At 31.8% G+C, this 17,398-nt stretch overlaps 4 protein-coding genes across 6 annotated transcripts; 1 reads left to right on the top strand and 3 right to left on the bottom strand.

The window, feature by feature from the left end:
- Nucleotides 1–94: 94 nt before the first annotated feature.
- Nucleotides 95–5,136, bottom strand: Rassf (Ras association family member). 2 transcript variants are annotated; one of them, XM_083106403.1, is made up of 11 exons: nucleotides 4,779–5,136; nucleotides 4,253–4,347; nucleotides 4,011–4,141; nucleotides 3,647–3,722; nucleotides 3,422–3,562; nucleotides 3,161–3,334; nucleotides 2,879–3,098; nucleotides 2,601–2,803; nucleotides 2,234–2,516; nucleotides 1,915–2,134; nucleotides 95–1,844 (listed from the first exon to the last, which is right to left on the bottom strand). In XM_083106403.1, exons 1-11 carry the CDS (start codon nucleotides 4,816–4,818, stop codon nucleotides 1,784–1,786), a joined length of 1,644 nt encoding a protein of 547 aa, XP_082962529.1. In that variant the 5' UTR covers nucleotides 4,819–5,136; the 3' UTR covers nucleotides 95–1,783. The 2 variants fall into 2 exon arrangements, with proteins under 2 accessions (XP_082962529.1, XP_082962528.1); XM_083106402.1 differs by having other exon boundaries at nucleotides 2,601–3,098; nucleotides 4,779–5,135.
- Nucleotides 5,137–5,216: 80 nt separating this feature from the next.
- LOC145975735 (protein PET100 homolog, mitochondrial-like) lies at nucleotides 5,217–6,406 on the bottom strand. Its single transcript, XM_083106405.1, has 2 exons — nucleotides 6,283–6,406; nucleotides 5,217–5,807 (listed from the first exon to the last, which is right to left on the bottom strand). The coding sequence occupies exon 2, from the start codon at nucleotides 5,794–5,796 to the stop codon at nucleotides 5,557–5,559; it is 240 nt and encodes a 79-aa protein (XP_082962531.1). The 5' UTR covers nucleotides 5,797–5,807; nucleotides 6,283–6,406; the 3' UTR covers nucleotides 5,217–5,556.
- Nucleotides 6,407–6,743: 337 nt separating this feature from the next.
- Nucleotides 6,744–16,265, top strand: LOC145975731 (uncharacterized). 2 transcript variants are annotated; one of them, XM_083106400.1, is made up of 10 exons: nucleotides 6,744–7,302; nucleotides 7,929–8,099; nucleotides 8,240–8,349; nucleotides 8,588–8,723; nucleotides 8,800–9,012; nucleotides 9,090–9,298; nucleotides 9,460–9,764; nucleotides 9,863–14,901; nucleotides 14,990–15,042; nucleotides 15,127–16,265. In XM_083106400.1, the coding sequence occupies exons 1-10, from the start codon at nucleotides 7,260–7,262 to the stop codon at nucleotides 15,226–15,228; spliced, it is 6,381 nt and encodes a 2,126-aa protein (XP_082962526.1). In that variant the 5' UTR covers nucleotides 6,744–7,259; the 3' UTR covers nucleotides 15,229–16,265. The 2 variants fall into 2 exon arrangements, with proteins under 2 accessions (XP_082962526.1, XP_082962525.1); XM_083106399.1 differs by having other exon boundaries at nucleotides 8,240–8,373.
- Nucleotides 15,983–17,345, bottom strand: Ssb-c31a (single stranded-binding protein c31A). The gene is made up of 4 exons (XM_083106404.1): nucleotides 17,212–17,345; nucleotides 16,756–16,835; nucleotides 16,480–16,678; nucleotides 15,983–16,375 (listed from the first exon to the last, which is right to left on the bottom strand). The coding sequence occupies exons 2-4, from the start codon at nucleotides 16,804–16,806 to the stop codon at nucleotides 16,293–16,295; spliced, it is 333 nt and encodes a 110-aa protein (XP_082962530.1). The 5' UTR covers nucleotides 16,807–16,835; nucleotides 17,212–17,345; the 3' UTR covers nucleotides 15,983–16,292.
- Between the last annotated feature and the right edge of the window lie 53 nt (nucleotides 17,346–17,398).

The raw sequence follows: 17,398 nt of genomic DNA, 5'->3' as shown, positions 1-17,398 counted from the left end.
AGGTAAACAGGTAATTTCTCACATGAGAATTATCGATCATTTGTGGTTAATTATAATGATTGGTGATTAATTATAATACCTATAAACATAGATCTGTTCATAAACCACTTTAATAGTTTTTTTTGTTTCAGATCGAAAAAGCAGAAAAATATACATATAAAAGAACAACTATACTATTTTATTATTCTGTCAACGATGTTACATGGTTCATTCCTCAATTTTTTCATAATTTGTTTTTTTTTATAATATTTAATGTTCAGATATATATTTTCAGTTTCATACTTAATTTTTTTAGCGCAAAATACACTTAATGTGTCATGATCTAGTATATATCCATCTATAATTTGCGCACAGAAAAATATATGTCTATTCATATATATATATCTATTCATTTATTAGTAGTAGAAAATCGATGCGCGCAAATTGAGGAACTTATTCTAGCGTCGCAATCATATCATCTGTTCTGTTATATGATATACATAAGGATTACATTTTTTTTCTTACTGCTAGCAAAAACTGTTTACAATCTAGGAGATTATTATATCCTTTAGACACATATTTTTGTAGAGATACACTTTAAATATGTGTATTACTAATATTTATATATATTTACGCGTGGCCCATTATTTATTATTTATTGTTTTAAACAGACAGATTGAGAGAGCGTATACAACATATTTTATAATGTACGTAAATGTGGTTCAGTATGTAACGCTCTTTTGGCCGCTAGTTGAAAATGGGATGGATGCAATCGATATCGGTGACTAAGCGTGAAACATGACTAGCTTGATACGGCGATTTTCATGAATCCGCACGACGCGTTACAATTATTATGACGATTAATTGCTGTACATGACATTTTGCTTTGCGCCCTGCAATTTGTTTTGCACAACAATAGTCTCGGATTGCGATATCAGAGTATCTGGCAGTAATCGCGTGTCCGGCTAAATATATAATACGTGTACGTCCACTTATATCTGGGCCACGCAACGAAATTGCAAAGGATAAAAGACTTTCAATTCTTAACAGTTATCATTGACTTTTATTCCGATAATAATTTCTCGTTTCGATGTTTTAATAAATGGGTATTTTCTAAATACCGATAGAAAAATATGTTTTCATTGTTTTTTTCACTCCACCGAGATATCGGAATGCTATGAGATTGCTATAAAACGCAATGTTTTTTTATCGTGACGAATACGAATTTTGCATGATTAACACTTGCGCTGAATAGAAACATCGAATGTAATTCTTTATTACTATATATTTTTTTATAAGCAATAACTACTTTATTCTAACATTTGCATTGCTAATTATTTCATCTATATTACAAGATGAATTAAAAGTATTCCTGCAGGCTTCATCTTATTTGAAAGAAGCTATATTGAGACTGTAGGAATAACACTTCACATTTTCCACGTGATATTATTTTCGATTTGATAAATGAAAATTTAATATTACTAGAGATTACTAGAGAATTACTAGAGAATTACTAGAGATTCCACCTCCTTGTCAATTACAATACACTACTTAGAATAGCATTTTCATATATAAAATGACTGTATAGATAAATGCAATAGACTCAAAAAAATTCCAAAAAAAAAATGCAACAACAAATTGTTAAACTACTAATAAAGCTAAAATGCCATAAATTGTGTCATGTTGTTGCAACTATATATTGCACGATATGAATGATAGATCCTTGGCATAAATATTATTTTATAAAGAAATTTCTTAAGCATTTATATAAAAATAATTGCATACCTGGTTTTTATCATTCTATCTATAATCGGACTTTTAGCTCTTCCATTCTTTGCTTTATTCTTCTCCGCATCTCTTTATATCTGAAATATTGAATTTATATAATACAGCAAGTTTTATAGTTATAAATTGTTGTCTATAATATGTACCCACTTCTCTTTTAGAAGGAGAATCTGACGTTCCTCTTCGTAATGATAACGTTGCAATATACCGTGGCATTCCGCTAAAGATAAATTAAGAAACTGTGCAACATCGGAACTGATTTCAGGTGTGGATAACTTGTCAACCAGGAAAAGTCGTGCAACATTCTCGTGTGGACCCAGGACTACCCTGACTTCTAAAGGATATTCGTCGTCTTTCAATCTTCTTTGTTCTAAGAATAACAATACAAATCACGCATAGCGAAAGAAAATATATAATCGCGTGTATAAATCTATTTCAATTCTCCACAAAATCACGCAGTTTTTCTTACCACCATTGTCGCGCACTACGAATAACGCAAAGTTATCGGATTTGGCGTCGACTTTGTACTTGTCCAGCATAAGATTGATGACTTCTTGGGTGTTCACTAGACTCGTCACCCAGACGGACATTTGCGAACCGTGAGGTGGTGTGAAGAAGCTGGTTTCCCGATTATAAAAGTGGCCGTTGATCGAGCAACGACGTCGTAATCGATTACGCGATTGACGTCTACCGCCCGGACGTCGTCTAATCGCGGTAGAACCTTGCTTACGGCGCAAAACGACACCGTCCAGCTGTAACCATAATAATAGATTAATGTATATATACTTAAAAAAGAGAGGAAGACCTATACAATAAATTATTTAGCGATGCGGTACCTCTAATCCGCTATCCGTAGACATAGTCATATTATCGTCCTCTCGAAACTGCAAGGAATTGACCGAATCCGTGTCGCTATCAGTTCTGTGTCTCTGCAGACAATCAGGGCCGGATAATGATCGATTCAAACCTTTTTCGATCCAGCTGTCATCGGTACTGATCGACTTATTACCAGCATTCTTCTCCAAGTTGTCGAAGTATTCTACTCTTCGAAGCGTACCGTTTCGATTAGAGGGTCCTAAATTACAGACAGGTGTGTCTGTACTAGATGAGCTACCTATGCTGTGCGTTGGTGTGCTATTTATGCTGCTATCCTCTCGGCTAGCAGTTTGATGATTAGGACTGCTTGTGTCCGAGTTTTCGCGAGAGTCCGATCGATCAAGACTCGACTGAGACGAAAGTGGTGGCGTATCCACGCTGGACTGCGAACTTATCGACGGGAGATTCTCAGGCATCGTCTGATACAATTTATTACCATCCTCGACCTTTCGTTCAACCTACAATTTCGACATTTATACTTGTGTTTTGTAAAACAAACAATAAGCATTAAAAAACAAACCTGTAGAAGCTCATCTAACTCGTCCCATTCCATATTCTTGACATCAAGCTTCATGGGCAAAGTGAGACTCTTTAAATGATCAGGAGATGTTGGAATAGATTTTGTATTATTTTCTGTATTACTATCTGACGTATCTTTAGATAGCTCATCTACTTTATCTTCATCTTCAATATCCTATTTAAAACAATTAAAAATAATAAACAGACCATATCATTGTTATGTGTATCAAACTCTGAGAGGAATAATAAACAAATGACAAACCTCAGAAACGCTATGCCTGCATGAATTTCTATTTCGTGCAGTAACTACTGTGCGTTGATCATCATCTTCCTTCAGATGAATCACACCACGAACTCCCCAATAAATTCTTAATGCACCTTCTAGTATCAATCTTCCATTGACCTATTTTTAATCATTATTTATTTAAAGATTTAGAATTTTATATTAATAAGAATATAATATATTTGATTTAGGATATCTTTTTACCTCACGGCTTCGAATTCCACCGCTTTTACCTTCATAATACTGATTAAAAACTTTCAGCTTGGATTCTAAGTGTGATCTAAAACAAGAAAATTATTTAAATTAATACAATAAATATTTATCCTTTTCAGAGAAAAAAATATATTATATATGTCTGCATAAGATTTTATTTTAAATGTAAATTTTTAAATTTCTGCCTAGGTTTATAGTAATCTAGTAATAAATATAAAATATATAAAATAATAAAATAATAAATATAAATCATATAAAATTATACAAATTGAACTAGTTAATTAAAATTTTCAATACGAATAATCAAATTTTTTGTCCATTATATTATTTCTATAAAGTCTCTAAGTATATTCACCTTGGTAATGATGGTCGACTTTCTTTTTTCCCAAAACTTGTATGTGATTCTACTCTTGTGCCATGACCAAACAATTGAGGTCCAAAAAGTGCACCATAACAAGGAACATGGCAATAAGGTACTCCTTTATGCTATATAATATAATAATATATTATAAATTATTATTATATGTCATATAATCTATATATATGACTGTATTTTTTAATCTATAATTCATAAAACAAGTAATTTGTTTGCTTTACTTCTGCATGTTGCCCAGGATTCAACCGCTTTCCACATTCCTCGCATCGTAAACATTCTGGATGCCAATCATATCCCAAAGACTGTTTACGTTCAGCTAAAGATTAATACATATCTGAACCATATCTAAACTTAAATTATTTCTCAAAGATAAATGATTAAGTATATTTCTTGTTTTTTTAAGTCTAATTCTCGTAAAATGTATGTTTATTCAAAAATGACAATTCCAGACATTATAAATAATTAAAATAATACAATACAGATGTGTGACCGTTTAAATTTTTATAAATTCAATTTTTGTTCTTTGTTTATAAGTCGTTATTATAAAGGAACTTATATATATGTGCAGACAGGAAATATATATGTACAGAAAGGAATTTATATACATGTACTTATATATATTTACAGATATTTTTTAGATACAATGTCTCGTAGCGAAATAAATCGACGGCTCCATCAAACTACTAATAGCGTGATACTTGTCAAAATGAACATCGCCGTCAACGAATGTAAATTGCAAAAACTCACCAAAATAAACGGGTTTTCCGCATTTGTGACACTTCCACATGATGATGGATACACGATACGCAGTGGAGAATAACAATGGGTGTATTCTTGTCAAAAGCCTCGAACGGCTTCAAACCATTTTGTTTATATTAACGGAGCTCTCGTCGAAAATGACATGCGGGTTAATTACAGATGTTACTAGTATGGTAACTTGATGGTAATTTTATTGTAGAGAAGAGACTGGGAGGTGCCATGTCATTTCCAATTATCCGCATACAACACGCCATCTAGATTTACTCTTGTTTTTTAAAACTTTCTAACGATTTCGTAAATTCACACTTAATGGTAAAACATATTTATTGAAAAAATAATCAAGAGTAGACGAGTTTTTTTAAAAACCACAAGTGCGAAATTAAATAACTTTTCTTTTTTAGGAGAAATAATTATATACATATAATATACATAATATACATATATTTCCAAATATATATCTAAAAAATTTTTATATAATTAAAAGATTCTATTTTTCTAACACACATTACAAACTATTGTGAAAGAAATAATAAATTTCAACATTTTCGAAAAAATATTAAAAAAAAAGTTTGAAGATGATTAACATAGATTTCCAAATGTTAATCTTTACACACACACATTTTTAAATACCAAGAAAAAGATATCAAGATCAAAAATTGCTGTTATATCTTATTATTATATAACAATATTAAGGTATTCCCTTCTATACAAAATAAATGATATTAGATAATTAAAGAAATTACAACACAACATTATATATATTTCCTCATCTGCTTGTATATTGTCTTTCCAGATTTTCCAAGCGTTCCTTTTCAATATTAGCATTAAACTCGCGAATAAAATTATTCATTTCCTCAATTGCTTCTTCATTTTCAGGTGGATAGTATTCTTGTCTAGTCTTCATCACATATTTATCATAAAAATATGGATGATTGACAAAGTGAAATATTCCCACAGGGAATGATATATATAAAGCCATCCTAAATATCTCTAACATCCAACCCATTTTTTAACTATCTATGGAAAAAACAAGATATATTATGATTACAAATAGTTTTGACATTTATATAATCTGTATTTTGTAGTTTAAAATGGATTCAATTATTTGATTATTGTTAACACAATAATTATTAATATAATCAAATCTAGCCAATAATTATCCGTATATCCTCCTCAACTCAATTATAACATTTTTTAATTTAAACTTTCCTTAATTATAGAGTAGAATGGCAAGAGATTTTACATTAAGTCAATTTGCTGATAGTTTTGTCAATTTCTTTTTTCTTTCTTTACATATTGATTTTAGAATTGTAGAAAGTTATATAAAGATTGATTGGAAGTAGAAAGTTCTATTTATATTTATTTACAATCAGTAGAAAAAAATGTTGATGGAATTTTACTTGCAATAATAAATCAGAAACATGACAGCAAAATATGAGGAGGTACAATCATAATCTATATAAATAGCATTGCAAAAATTACGACAATGTACCTTAAAACAGACGTTAAGAAAAAAAAATTGCACATTAAGAGAAACACTTGACAGAGATAATTTAGGTTAATTTCTGATATATTCTCCGGTTTTTGTATATATATATATATATGGAAACTTCGTATTAGAAATTACATAAGTAAGGAAACCACATAACATTTATTGTACGACAAGCTTGTCAGATGTGTCGTTAAATAGGGAATTTGCAAAAGTTCTTTGTGATAACAGATGGCGTTTTCGAATGGTCGGGTTTAACCAGACATGAGGTAATTTACTAGACGTCATTGACCAATCACAGCCATTCTTCTTCTGAAGAATGGCTGTGATTGGTCAATGACGTCTAGTAAATTACCTCAAACCCGACCATTCAAAAACGCCAAGAAAGAGTTACTCTCTGTTTCAAGGTATGGATTTCCATCTACAATTTTAGTCTTTCATGGTAATCCGCGGATGCCAATTGTAAAATGGCGATGTGTTGATAGAACAAAATTCGAATATAACCGCGAAATATAAGTTTAAAAAACAGGAGGTTATTTTTCTCGAATTTTAATCATCGTCAATCTTTTTTATATTTGCATTCAATCCCATACTTCTGTGATAGAACGTGATAAATCTTCAATGTGAACACGATGAGAAAAAAACGAGGGATGTGAAATTTACAAATATATATATATGTATATAATTAATAAACAAGAGTTAATTGCGAGATAACATCAGGATACAACAATAATTCCAGCAACGCACAGGTTTAGATTAAAGCGAAAGAAATATCTCTTGTCAAATTCTTTCGAAATAATTTCGAGAAAACCGAGACTACACCGTTGGTAGCAATGCATTACAAATGTTTGCTGCTTGCCATTTATTGCCCACTGTCTTGAGACGTAATAGACGCGTTCGAAACATCGTCTGTCTCGAGCTACGATCATCAAGTATTTCCATGTGGTTTTCTCATAATTACGAAATATTCTAAAGCAATTATGGAAGCACTATTGCCGTCTGAAATAGCTCGATTAGTTCTCGGTAAGTTTGCTTTCTCGTAATTAAAAAATGGAAACTTGTAACCTTTTTTTCGCGGGAACGCCATAATCGTTCTACAAAGCTTTGTTGCAAAGCTTTGTAATTTCTTTGTCAATAATATCTATATGTGTGTCGTACAATTAATGATTAATATGACTATTTTATATGACTATTTTATATATTGTAAAAGAATATATTTATTTGTATAGTAGTAGATAAATTTTTATACACATCTCTCTGTGATGTGAAAGCGAGCTGCAATAAAACATGTTTTATTTTAGTATAACACATTGCTATAATTTTATTGAGCATAAATTATATAATTATGTAAAAAAGGGCTTTATTTCAATAGTGAATCAATGAGTATGTTTCTTTGGATTTATTTGTTTCAGTTACATTTCCTAGATATTTCTTTCCTAAATATTTCTTTATCTCAAAGTTTCGAATAGAAAAAGATGAAACATAGGAAATATAGGAAATGTGAAATTAAAGAAAACCTTGTTATTTATATATTTTACAGATATTTTTATACATTTGAATTTTGTATTTCTCCTCTATTGGTATGCTTGATAATATCATCTGATCCAATTGAATTAAAAATTAATTTATGTTGTATTTTCTGCATCTAGGTTATTTGGAAGATCAAAAATGTACTGAAGCAGCCAAGTTATTTTTAGAAACATCTCCACATTTACAAGAATGTCGTACAGTACTTTCTTGTGGAAGGAGGTTTAACACTAGAGTTAATGGTTTAACATTGATGGATATTGTTGAAAAGTTTTCTGCCATTAGCGCCATGAGTAAGTTTCTATTATTTATTTTTATTTGTATCAAAATAGCAATAACAAGTAAATAGATTTAGCTAGACAATCTAATTTACACAGATAATATATAGATATTAATTTGATCTCTGAATATATATATATGCTATTTATTACAGTTCAAGAACGCTTGAATAAAGCCACAGATTGCGAGCAGTTAAAACATTGTGGAGATCTGATGGAGCAGCTCAAGTTTCTTGTAGAAGAGCCACGTGGCCAACGATTTGTTGTAAATATAAATGTACCTTCACAGGTAACTTATTATTATTGAATTTGAATATCTGCTGAATATTCTGGATGTAGTCTTTTGCATTTAATATAAATTAGATACTAGATTCAACCTTAATTACTTATGCTAGAGAAAAATTATGTATAAAAATTATCATTGTAAATATAATTTGTAATCAAACATAGATTAAGAAAGATATTTATCTAATTAAATTATGTAAAATAATATTTTTCAATAGAGCAACACACAAACATCAAATGGTTTACCCATTACTGTAAACAATATGCGTAAAAGGCATAATAGCGAACGGATTAAACGTATTATTAAATCCCAGTCAAATCCAGTACAACAATCTGATGTCATAACAAGTCCACGTATGATTATTTCTTTTTTATTTATTCATAATGTAAACATGTAACATAAAATATTGAATACATTATTTTGATATAGCAAGTTGCCACAATATCGACACAACTCCTTTAGAGAGCTTGCCTGGAAATATTGATTTGTTAAAGCAGGCGGAATGCAGTAATATTCATACAATCGAGAAAAACGATGATAATATCGCACAGGAATCTCACAGACAATGTAACAATAAAAATAATAGTAGTATAAATAATACTACTGTACATAACAGAAACAATAATATTCGTATAAGTTCAGGTAATTATAACACACTATTATGTAAATCGATAAATAGACGGAGTCGATTTATTTTCGTTTATTTTTTTTCTTATAAGATGATATGTCGAGTATACGAAGTTGCGAAATGGTTGATATTGATGAAAAAAAAAAGGAAGAGAGTGCTAATGTAATACCTGAACGATATACTACAGCTACAAGTACAGAGGAATTATTAAGTTTTTCCAGTACAGAAGTCCAAACTATTCCTTATGAGATACCCGAATCAGAGTCTGAATCTAATGACGAACCTATTGAAAATCTCAGTGTAAGTCTTTAAATGATATTAATTTTTATTATTTATATGTTCTGCTTTTAATCCACACATGAATGTCGCAAATAAAAATTTACTTTCTAAGTCACATACATATACATAAAGATATGGAAGCACATTATGTTATTAAATGTATTCACTCATGTACGTTCCAGATATTAACAAAAGAAATATTGAATCGTACAGAATTACAAGAATGTATTGCGGAGAATATCAACAAAGCAATCATTCCTACAGATTTATCTTTCAAGGATGAAAACTTGAACGAATCGATAGTCGGTGAGGGAAACACTTCAATTATGTTTGAATTAAATAATGCTATTAAATCGATTGTTGAAGCAACAGAATCTGATCCTGTATTTGAAAAATTTCTCACTGAAATCATTGGACCACACACTGAGACTGATACAAGTCCAGAGGACGATGGTGAAGGAAAGCTAAGCCCAAGATCTCTTAATGAGTATGTATATACATTTTATTCTCGTCTTTTAAATATATTTATATATTTATTAAAAAATTATGAAATTATTTATTCTTGAAATATTTTAACATTTGTAGAGTGCAAGAGAAACAAGCCGAAGTAGCTTTGGACAACATTAGTTCACCAGAACCAATGATAGTGGATACTAGAATATCTGCAGAGACTAATATAGTAGATGTGCCTTTGAAACATAGACTTCGCAGTTCTTCTAGACAGCAATATAACAGAATTGAGGATGAAGTTGATAAAGTAAGAGATCAAGAGAAGGAACAGAGCGCCTTGGAAGATCAAAATGCAGCTGCAGTGTTAAGTATTATAAATATTATTAATAAAACATCTGACGAAGATAAAAGGAATCTTGATAATGCGAAAGAACCGATCATGAGTGATAACAATGGACAAAAAATGCAAACAATGTCTACAGTAAGCAGAAACGATGCGGTTCTAAAGCATCCTTTAACTTCAGTAGATGTTCAGAAAACGAATAATGTTATAATACCCGCGAATAATAATGTACAATCTAAAATTAAAAAATCTACAGTAAAACGTCCAAGATCAACAACAAAACATAAACACGAGCAAGCAACAATCAGCAACAATCAATTCATAACGGAACACGAGATTATGACGATGCCAACATTGATAGTATGCTCGAAAGACGAGGTAGATAATCTTTTGATAAATCGTTCGTCCATTAAATCGACTCCCACCTCGCGTTTTCTTCCGATTGCTCCGAAGGATCCAAACAGAATTGAGAAGCCCATGGAAACTCTATATCTGAAGACAGTAAACGTAGCTCAGCAAGTACCAATCAAAACACTACCGACCGTGATAGAAGAATCAGATAATTCCGCAAATCAATCAGAATTATTCCAATCAACCAAAAAAAATAACAAAACAAACAAACGATCGAAAATCATACACGAAACTGATGCGACAGTACCTATCGACGCTAATCAACAGGTATTAGAACATCCGATAGAATTGGCGCAAATTAATAAGATCGGTAGTGAGTCAATAACGCTTTATGGCAACGAAGTCAATGCGAAAACATTATTGGATGGCGCCAATTTGCCTACGATCAATCTGGAGGAACATATCAGCCTATCGGAGAGTGGACTTTCTCCATATTTAAAGTTCAGTTGTAGCAAAACAAGCCAGAGTCACAATCTCTCGGACATCGATATAGCACCCATAGAGAAGGCGGCGAGTAATAGAACCAACGTCGAGCAACACTTGTCTAAAAGCACCGATATTATTACCAAACGCACACCAAAGTCTTTATTACAAAGTAGATCTAAGAATCATAGATTAAGCTTATCCACGCCGCGTAAACGAAGTGGTCACGTAAGAGCGCTTGATTTTAGCACACCTATGAAAGCGACGGGTTCTAGTAGAAAAGCAAACGGGGAAGGAAACGTTCAGCTTTCGTCTGCATCGACGAAGCGTTTGAAATCCGTTTGCAGGACTTCGTTATTTAGATCGCCATCGCTCTCCCATACTTCGCAAAAGCAGAAGAGTCCGATGAAAGTCTGTCAATCTTCTTATAGGATTCCCATAGCTACTAGAAGTCCCGCGCCCAAACTTATGGGTGGTTGGGACAAGTGCAACGGTGTTGGTGTCATCATAGGCGAAGTATCTCCGCACGGGAGCACCAGCGCATCTTGCTCGTCCTTTGAGGATAGAACCGTTCAGCACAAGCCCTCTAAAACGCCAATAGAAAGTTGGGACGCTGATTTACGTAAAAGTGTACAATTGAATAAGAAGGACGAGACTGGCATTCAAACAACCGCGAAGAGAAGACGAGATTCCATCGATAAAGACGATGCGATACGTAAAAGGACTAAGTATAAATCACGATCGCCGAAGGGTAAAAACAGGCGGAAGATCCACAATAAACTGGAAGTAAACGAAAAATGTAATCGTGACATCGAAGATATCGATGAACAAGAAGAGGAAAATCTTCAAGAAAACGTGAAAAATACAGTAACGGAAAAGACGCTTCGTGCTGCCGCAATAATACAACCGCGAAATAACGAGAAAGAAAATGTAACAAAAGTTGTTATTAGCGCCGCAGATTCCATGACGAATAAGTCCGACAAAATTTCTCGACCGGCCGAAACATCGACAAGAGTCGATTCTAGTACAAACGTGTCCAATAGCAATACGGTAAGTGAGACGAAACCGGTGAAAAAATACGCACAACTGAAGACGATAACAACTAATTTAAGAAAGTCCGATAATGAAAATGAAAAGAACGCTCAAAACTATTCGCAGATATCCGAAATGTCGAGAATTTTGTCTGCAGACAGTACACAACACATCTTGCAGATGCCGCATGATATGATTAGTTTGGAGACACCTAGAAAATTCGACAATATATCCGGTCCTCCACCGACACCGAGAGTGCTGAGTCCTAGTAGCATTACGCCGTTCATCAAGATCAGCGAAGATTCTACTAAAGTACGTAGCAGTTTTATCACCACACCGGAATTTCCAATAACTCCGGGCATAGCTATAACTCCGAAAGAGGAGACTACCAGAGATATCATAAAAAGAGGAGAGTACAATTCTTCGTATTACAAACCCTCCTCCGAGCAAACTCAACAAAATTCCGATTTATCGAAATCTAAAAATATACAAGAATCACCTATTATATCTTCATCGCATATATCGTTACATTCAACGCATAATAGTCTCACTTCTGGTAATACTTATCAGACGTGTGCTACCTCTAAACTGGAGATAACGCAATTCGAAGTAATCAAAGAGAATTTGCCGAGGGAGGAGGCTATCAAGGAGCTCAAAATCGCATCTAAAGATCTAGCGGGCACAGCGGAACTCGATAATCCGGTTCTCATAGATCGCCATATATATAAAGGCATAAATGAGTATCGCGAAACAATAATCGATAATTATGTCGATAATAATTATGTCGCCGATTCTCACAATGATTCTGTAAAGAATAACAATTTCTCGTCATCTGATACTTCATCATCGTCATCCTCAACGTCATCGTCGTCTTCGTCTTCATCGTCGTCATCCACTAGTTCGAACACAGACGCATCGGCAATGTGTTCGCCGAACGACAAATGTGACAAAGCGCGAAATAAAATCAGCACAGATACCAGTAGCAATTCCGCGGAGAAGGGCATTAATGTACTGAAAAATGCAAATCACGCATCGGCGAATGTATCGAATGATGTAACGTGTAAAAGATTGGATAATGTTCTATTCGAATCGGAGTCTTCGCCGAAGAAAGTCTTCGCGATTGCGAAAACTGATGATCAGATAGAGGCTACGTTGAAGGAAACTCCCGCCAAGGATGAGGCTCTTTTAAATGAAGCCGATATTTCGGAAACGCCCAGCAGCTCGAAAAGCGGAGTGGAATCTTTGACTAACTTGTCGACAAAAATATCGGCGATTATGACGGAAGACGAAAAACTGTCAAAATCCAACAATTTCAACAAGCCAAAGAATAGCAATAAAATCCAGATTTTAAACAAACTGAGATCAAAACCAAAGATAATAAACGTACAATGTATTCAGCTAGAACGTGACGAGAACAAACCGGACAAATACCGATTCGAGCATGAACAAGACGTGCCTACAAATGATAAACTCATGCATAGGCAACAACTAGAGGAGAAACGACAACGCATGATCGCAAAGATTAAAGATAATCCAAAATTGACTCTTGCTAATAGAACGAAGCATGTATATAAGCGCATTTTAAGCTCTTCCAACAGTCTAAAAAAGAATACTCAATTTGGTAGAGGACAACGAGGTACACGACCAACAGTAAAGTATTCTCATAACGAAAATATTAATAAAGACTCAAAATCTTCGGATGATCTACAAGAAAATTCGACAATAAATACGCAACAAAAACACTTGCCATCAACACGGAATCGAGATCTCGTGAATAAATGTTGCGATAATGAAGAAGAGATAAAGAACCGAGTTGTCGCGAAAAATACAGATTCTGGCATAACGAATTATCAGACTAACAATAATGAATTATTCAATAATGATACGACGAGACAATCACATAGAGATAATATTGGTGATACGACGTTACTTGAAAAATTAATTGAAAATTATGATAAAAAAGAACCCACACAATTGCATAAAACTTTTTCGAAAGATCAAGAGTATACAAAAAAATCAGATGCTAAGGTAAATACAGTGGAAAAAATTTGCGACATTAAGGATAACATTATCAAAGAAGAAGAGATATTTAAAGATAATACCAACATGCATGCAAAAATGTCGGAGAAAGAAATAAATCCTAATGAGAAACATATCACCACACAAGAAGTTCCAGATAAAATAAAACCGTTTTTAAACCACGTTGATAAGTCCGGATGTAACAAGATATTAAGACACAAAGTGGATCAAGTAAAACGTGATTTATTTAGCGATGAGGAGAATGATCACAGAACATGTTCTGCGAAAAATAACAAAACTAAAACAACTGAAGTTTCAAATCTTGTTGAAGTTTCGAATAGAAGAGCAAATGTCGAGAGTCCCAAACAGGAATTATCAACCGTTCTTCAATGTCTGCAATTAGTGCCGGCGTGCAAAAATGAACATAATGATGAAAATCAAACTGGAAAGCAACGTGAAGAACTGAATGAATTTGAAAATCGAGCTAATAATGAATCACAGGCAATCGATATTCATAATTATAAAGCCGAGTATCACTTTGTATACGACGACAGTATGCCAGTAAGAAAAAGAAGAAGAAGATATAGTAATCATGAGTTACAGATCGAGATCAATTATGCCGATCTTTCGGATCCGAATGCCGTTGAATGCATTAAAGTAATGAAAGTCACAGAGTTTGAGGAAATATTTAATCTACCGCCAAAATCTAAGAAACGGACAGTAAATAAAAAATCATCTGTCAAGAATATAAAAGTTTGTAAGACAGTAAAAGATGCATTTATTTTAAAAGATAATGCTGCAAAACCTTTGGCCACGTCATCCCCTGTAGAAGAATTATCAAAAGGTAAAGTGAAAAAAACGATTATCAAGACTGCCGCGGCAAATAGAAATGATAATGATACGCAATCTGATGTAAAGAGAAAACAGCAAAAACATCAAGAAAAAGGTAAGATTGCAAAAATATTCCGTTACATTTACAATAAAGTAAACATAATTCTTTGCTAAAGAAATTAATATTAAATGTTTTTTTTTAGATATTACCAAAAGCCGAAAGAGAAAACTGTCAGAAACAAAAGAAACGAAACAGGTATATATTAATTTGTAAAAATATGCGTTTAACTGTTTATAATACAATAACTCTATATAAATTTAAAAACAAATTTTTCTTAAGTTTGAGAAGAAGCCATGCATGACTGATCCACAAATATTACTCAATAATTTGGATGATGTTCATCTGAATGAACTCTTGTGTGTAGTTCACGGACCTGAGTAAGTGCTCTCTTTTAGTGTGTAACGTGTATATAACAAGAAATAATAATTATAAATATTGTCCTTCTTTGTATGCAATATTACTACTAATTTTATATTTTTATACAGTGTACATATGTAATATTAGAATATTTTATATTATACTGACAAAGAGTTTCTATTAGATTTAATATTTTTATAATCCTTCGATTAAAATCGTTTTTTATAATTATATGAAAATGAATATTATATTATTAATATATCGTAAAGTTAATCACATTTGTTTCTGTAATCGAAAATTTACACAAACGGCAAATATTTAAAAACATAAAAATTTGAGTTATATTATTAAATGATAGCGAAAATAGAAATATATAATGCATAATACTCACTACATATATTGTGATTACACATTGTGATTATAGATATATTAATAGTATAGTATTTATATATGTATGGCATATGCTCAAAACTATCATTTAAATCTTATTTCTTTAATTGATAAATTGATTTTACTTTAATTATGATACTATGTAATAAATCTTAGCATGTTAATAATTTATTTAATATATTTAAATTAGTATGTTCTATGTGTGTATGTGTATGTATATACACACATACACATACATGTATATACACATTAATAATTAAAAAAACGAAAGAGAGGAGTAGATAATTTTTTTCAGCAGATATGTACAACATTTAGACTCAGAACCATATTTTTACAAAAAAATGTACATATATAAAATGGGGAATATCAAAATAACATACAAACTAAATATTATAATTTTAGAGAATTTATGGAATTTTTTAAACTTTTGATTTACAATGTTGAAAATCTTACTAGCTATTTCTTTTCATCATAGATCTAAACATAAAAGAAAATATTTATCTCTTATAAACCAGCAGTAAATGTTACTTTTTCTTAAACACAGGTACACTTTTTAAATAGTATTACATTTTATGTAGTTTTACTCCATTATGTAGTTTTACTCCATCTATGTGTATGATACTTAAAAAATGTACAATTATTTATTTTTTGGAAAATTAATACAAAAGAAACATTTTAGAAATAAGCAAAAAACAATTCTAACACTTCTTTTTCGCCACTTTATCTACCTCTTCCACAATATCCATAAATTTTCGCCATTGTTGCATAGATAAGCATATTCCTATATAAAAAAAAATATCAAGATAAGAGAAATTGGATATTAATATATTTTAATGTTTTTGGTATTTTTAGATTCTATTAATTTTGTAAAAAACTTTGTATTACCTTTTTTGGTAGGTTTCAAATCACCTTCTTTGTCATAGTACATTTCTCGGATATCTACATAATATTTGCCTTTGAAATCTCTCACATTCACTTGGCGATTGTTTCCCAAATCCCAAATAGTTTCCTCATTCTCCTTTTTTGCCTTTTTTGCTGGTTTATCGTCTTCATCCTGTCGTTTCTTTTTACTTGACTTTACTTCCTGCAAAAAAAAGGAGTATAAATGAGCGCAAAATAAGAATTACAAATTTTTATAAAATATTTTTGAAAATAACGTACCTCCTCGCTACTGTCATCGCTATCGGAAACATATTCCTTTGATTTTGGCATCTTCGGTTCAAAAGATATAACGGCAAAATCTTAAAAAAAAATACAAATTTATTGTCGATTATTAAAAGTCGTTATATCTGAGAAGACTAGATTCTAAAAACATCGATTTCTATTCATATTACACCGTTATTCAGTTTGATGATAACAAATAAATTTGATCCAAAAAAATTAATTCTTTTATAAGGAATACGAAATATTTTTGATAGACATTATGCATACACAAGCAAAGATATAACCTAAACTTTGCAATTGGATTTATCGTTTTCATACGACAAATTAAACAATAATTTCAAGACAGCTATAAATTGCAATTGCAAATGAGAACTAAATATTTTATTATTACGTGTATTAATAATGTTGTAAGATTATAAATATATATAATTATATTATGAAAAATAATATTACCAGCTTATATTTGTCGAATTCCAGATCCTTTCTATGTCAAACGGACAAATGTTGCGCATGTGCAGTGCGCAGTAGACATACTCTGCAAATCTTTAGGCTGGGAGCACAGGTTATTGTATAAATGCGTAATCATAAATATAAGGAAATTGATTGGTTCTTTTTCTTATCCATACGCTCGTGGACCAAT

This window comes from Camponotus vicinus, unplaced genomic scaffold (genome assembly GCF_025532165.1).
Source record: "Camponotus vicinus isolate PSW18456_S1 unplaced genomic scaffold, iyCamVici1.0 SCAF_8, whole genome shotgun sequence".
Lineage (NCBI taxonomy): Eukaryota > Metazoa > Arthropoda > Insecta > Hymenoptera > Formicidae > Camponotus > Camponotus vicinus.
This window is presented reverse-complemented; position numbering and strand designations above follow the sequence as displayed.

Bases quoted from the DNA above. Each gene is read 5' to 3' on its own strand.
- Rassf (XM_083106402.1), bottom strand. From the start codon at position 4,818: ATGTGGAAGTGTCACAAATGCGGAAAACCCGTTTATTTTG. The intron at 3,723-4,010 runs GTGAATATACTT...TTCTTGTTTTAG, and splicing joins AGTCGACCATCATTACCAAG to ATCACACTTAGAATCCAAGC. The intron at 2,517-2,600 runs GTACCGCATCGC...TTATGGTTACAG, and splicing joins CTACGGATAGCGGATTAGAG to CTGGACGGTGTCGTTTTGCG.
- LOC145975735 (XM_083106405.1), bottom strand. From the start codon at position 5,796: ATGGGTTGGATGTTAGAGATATTTAGGATGGCTTTATATATATCATTC.
- LOC145975731 (XM_083106399.1), top strand. From the start codon at position 7,260: ATGGAAGCACTATTGCCGTCTGAAATAGCTCGATTAGTTCTCG. The intron at 7,303-7,928 runs GTAAGTTTGCTT...TTCTGCATCTAG, and splicing joins AATAGCTCGATTAGTTCTCG to GTTATTTGGAAGATCAAAAA. The intron at 9,765-9,862 runs GTATGTATATAC...TAACATTTGTAG, and splicing joins AGCCCAAGATCTCTTAATGA to AGTGCAAGAGAAACAAGCCG.
- Ssb-c31a (XM_083106404.1), bottom strand. From the start codon at position 16,806: ATGCCAAAATCAAAGGAATATGTTTCCGATAGCGATGACAGTAGCGAG. The intron at 16,679-16,755 runs GTACGTTATTTT...TTTTTTTTGCAG, and splicing joins GCGATGACAGTAGCGAGGAG to GAAGTAAAGTCAAGTAAAAA. The intron at 16,376-16,479 runs GTAATACAAAGT...TTTTTTATATAG, and splicing joins TTTGAAACCTACCAAAAAAG to GAATATGCTTATCTATGCAA.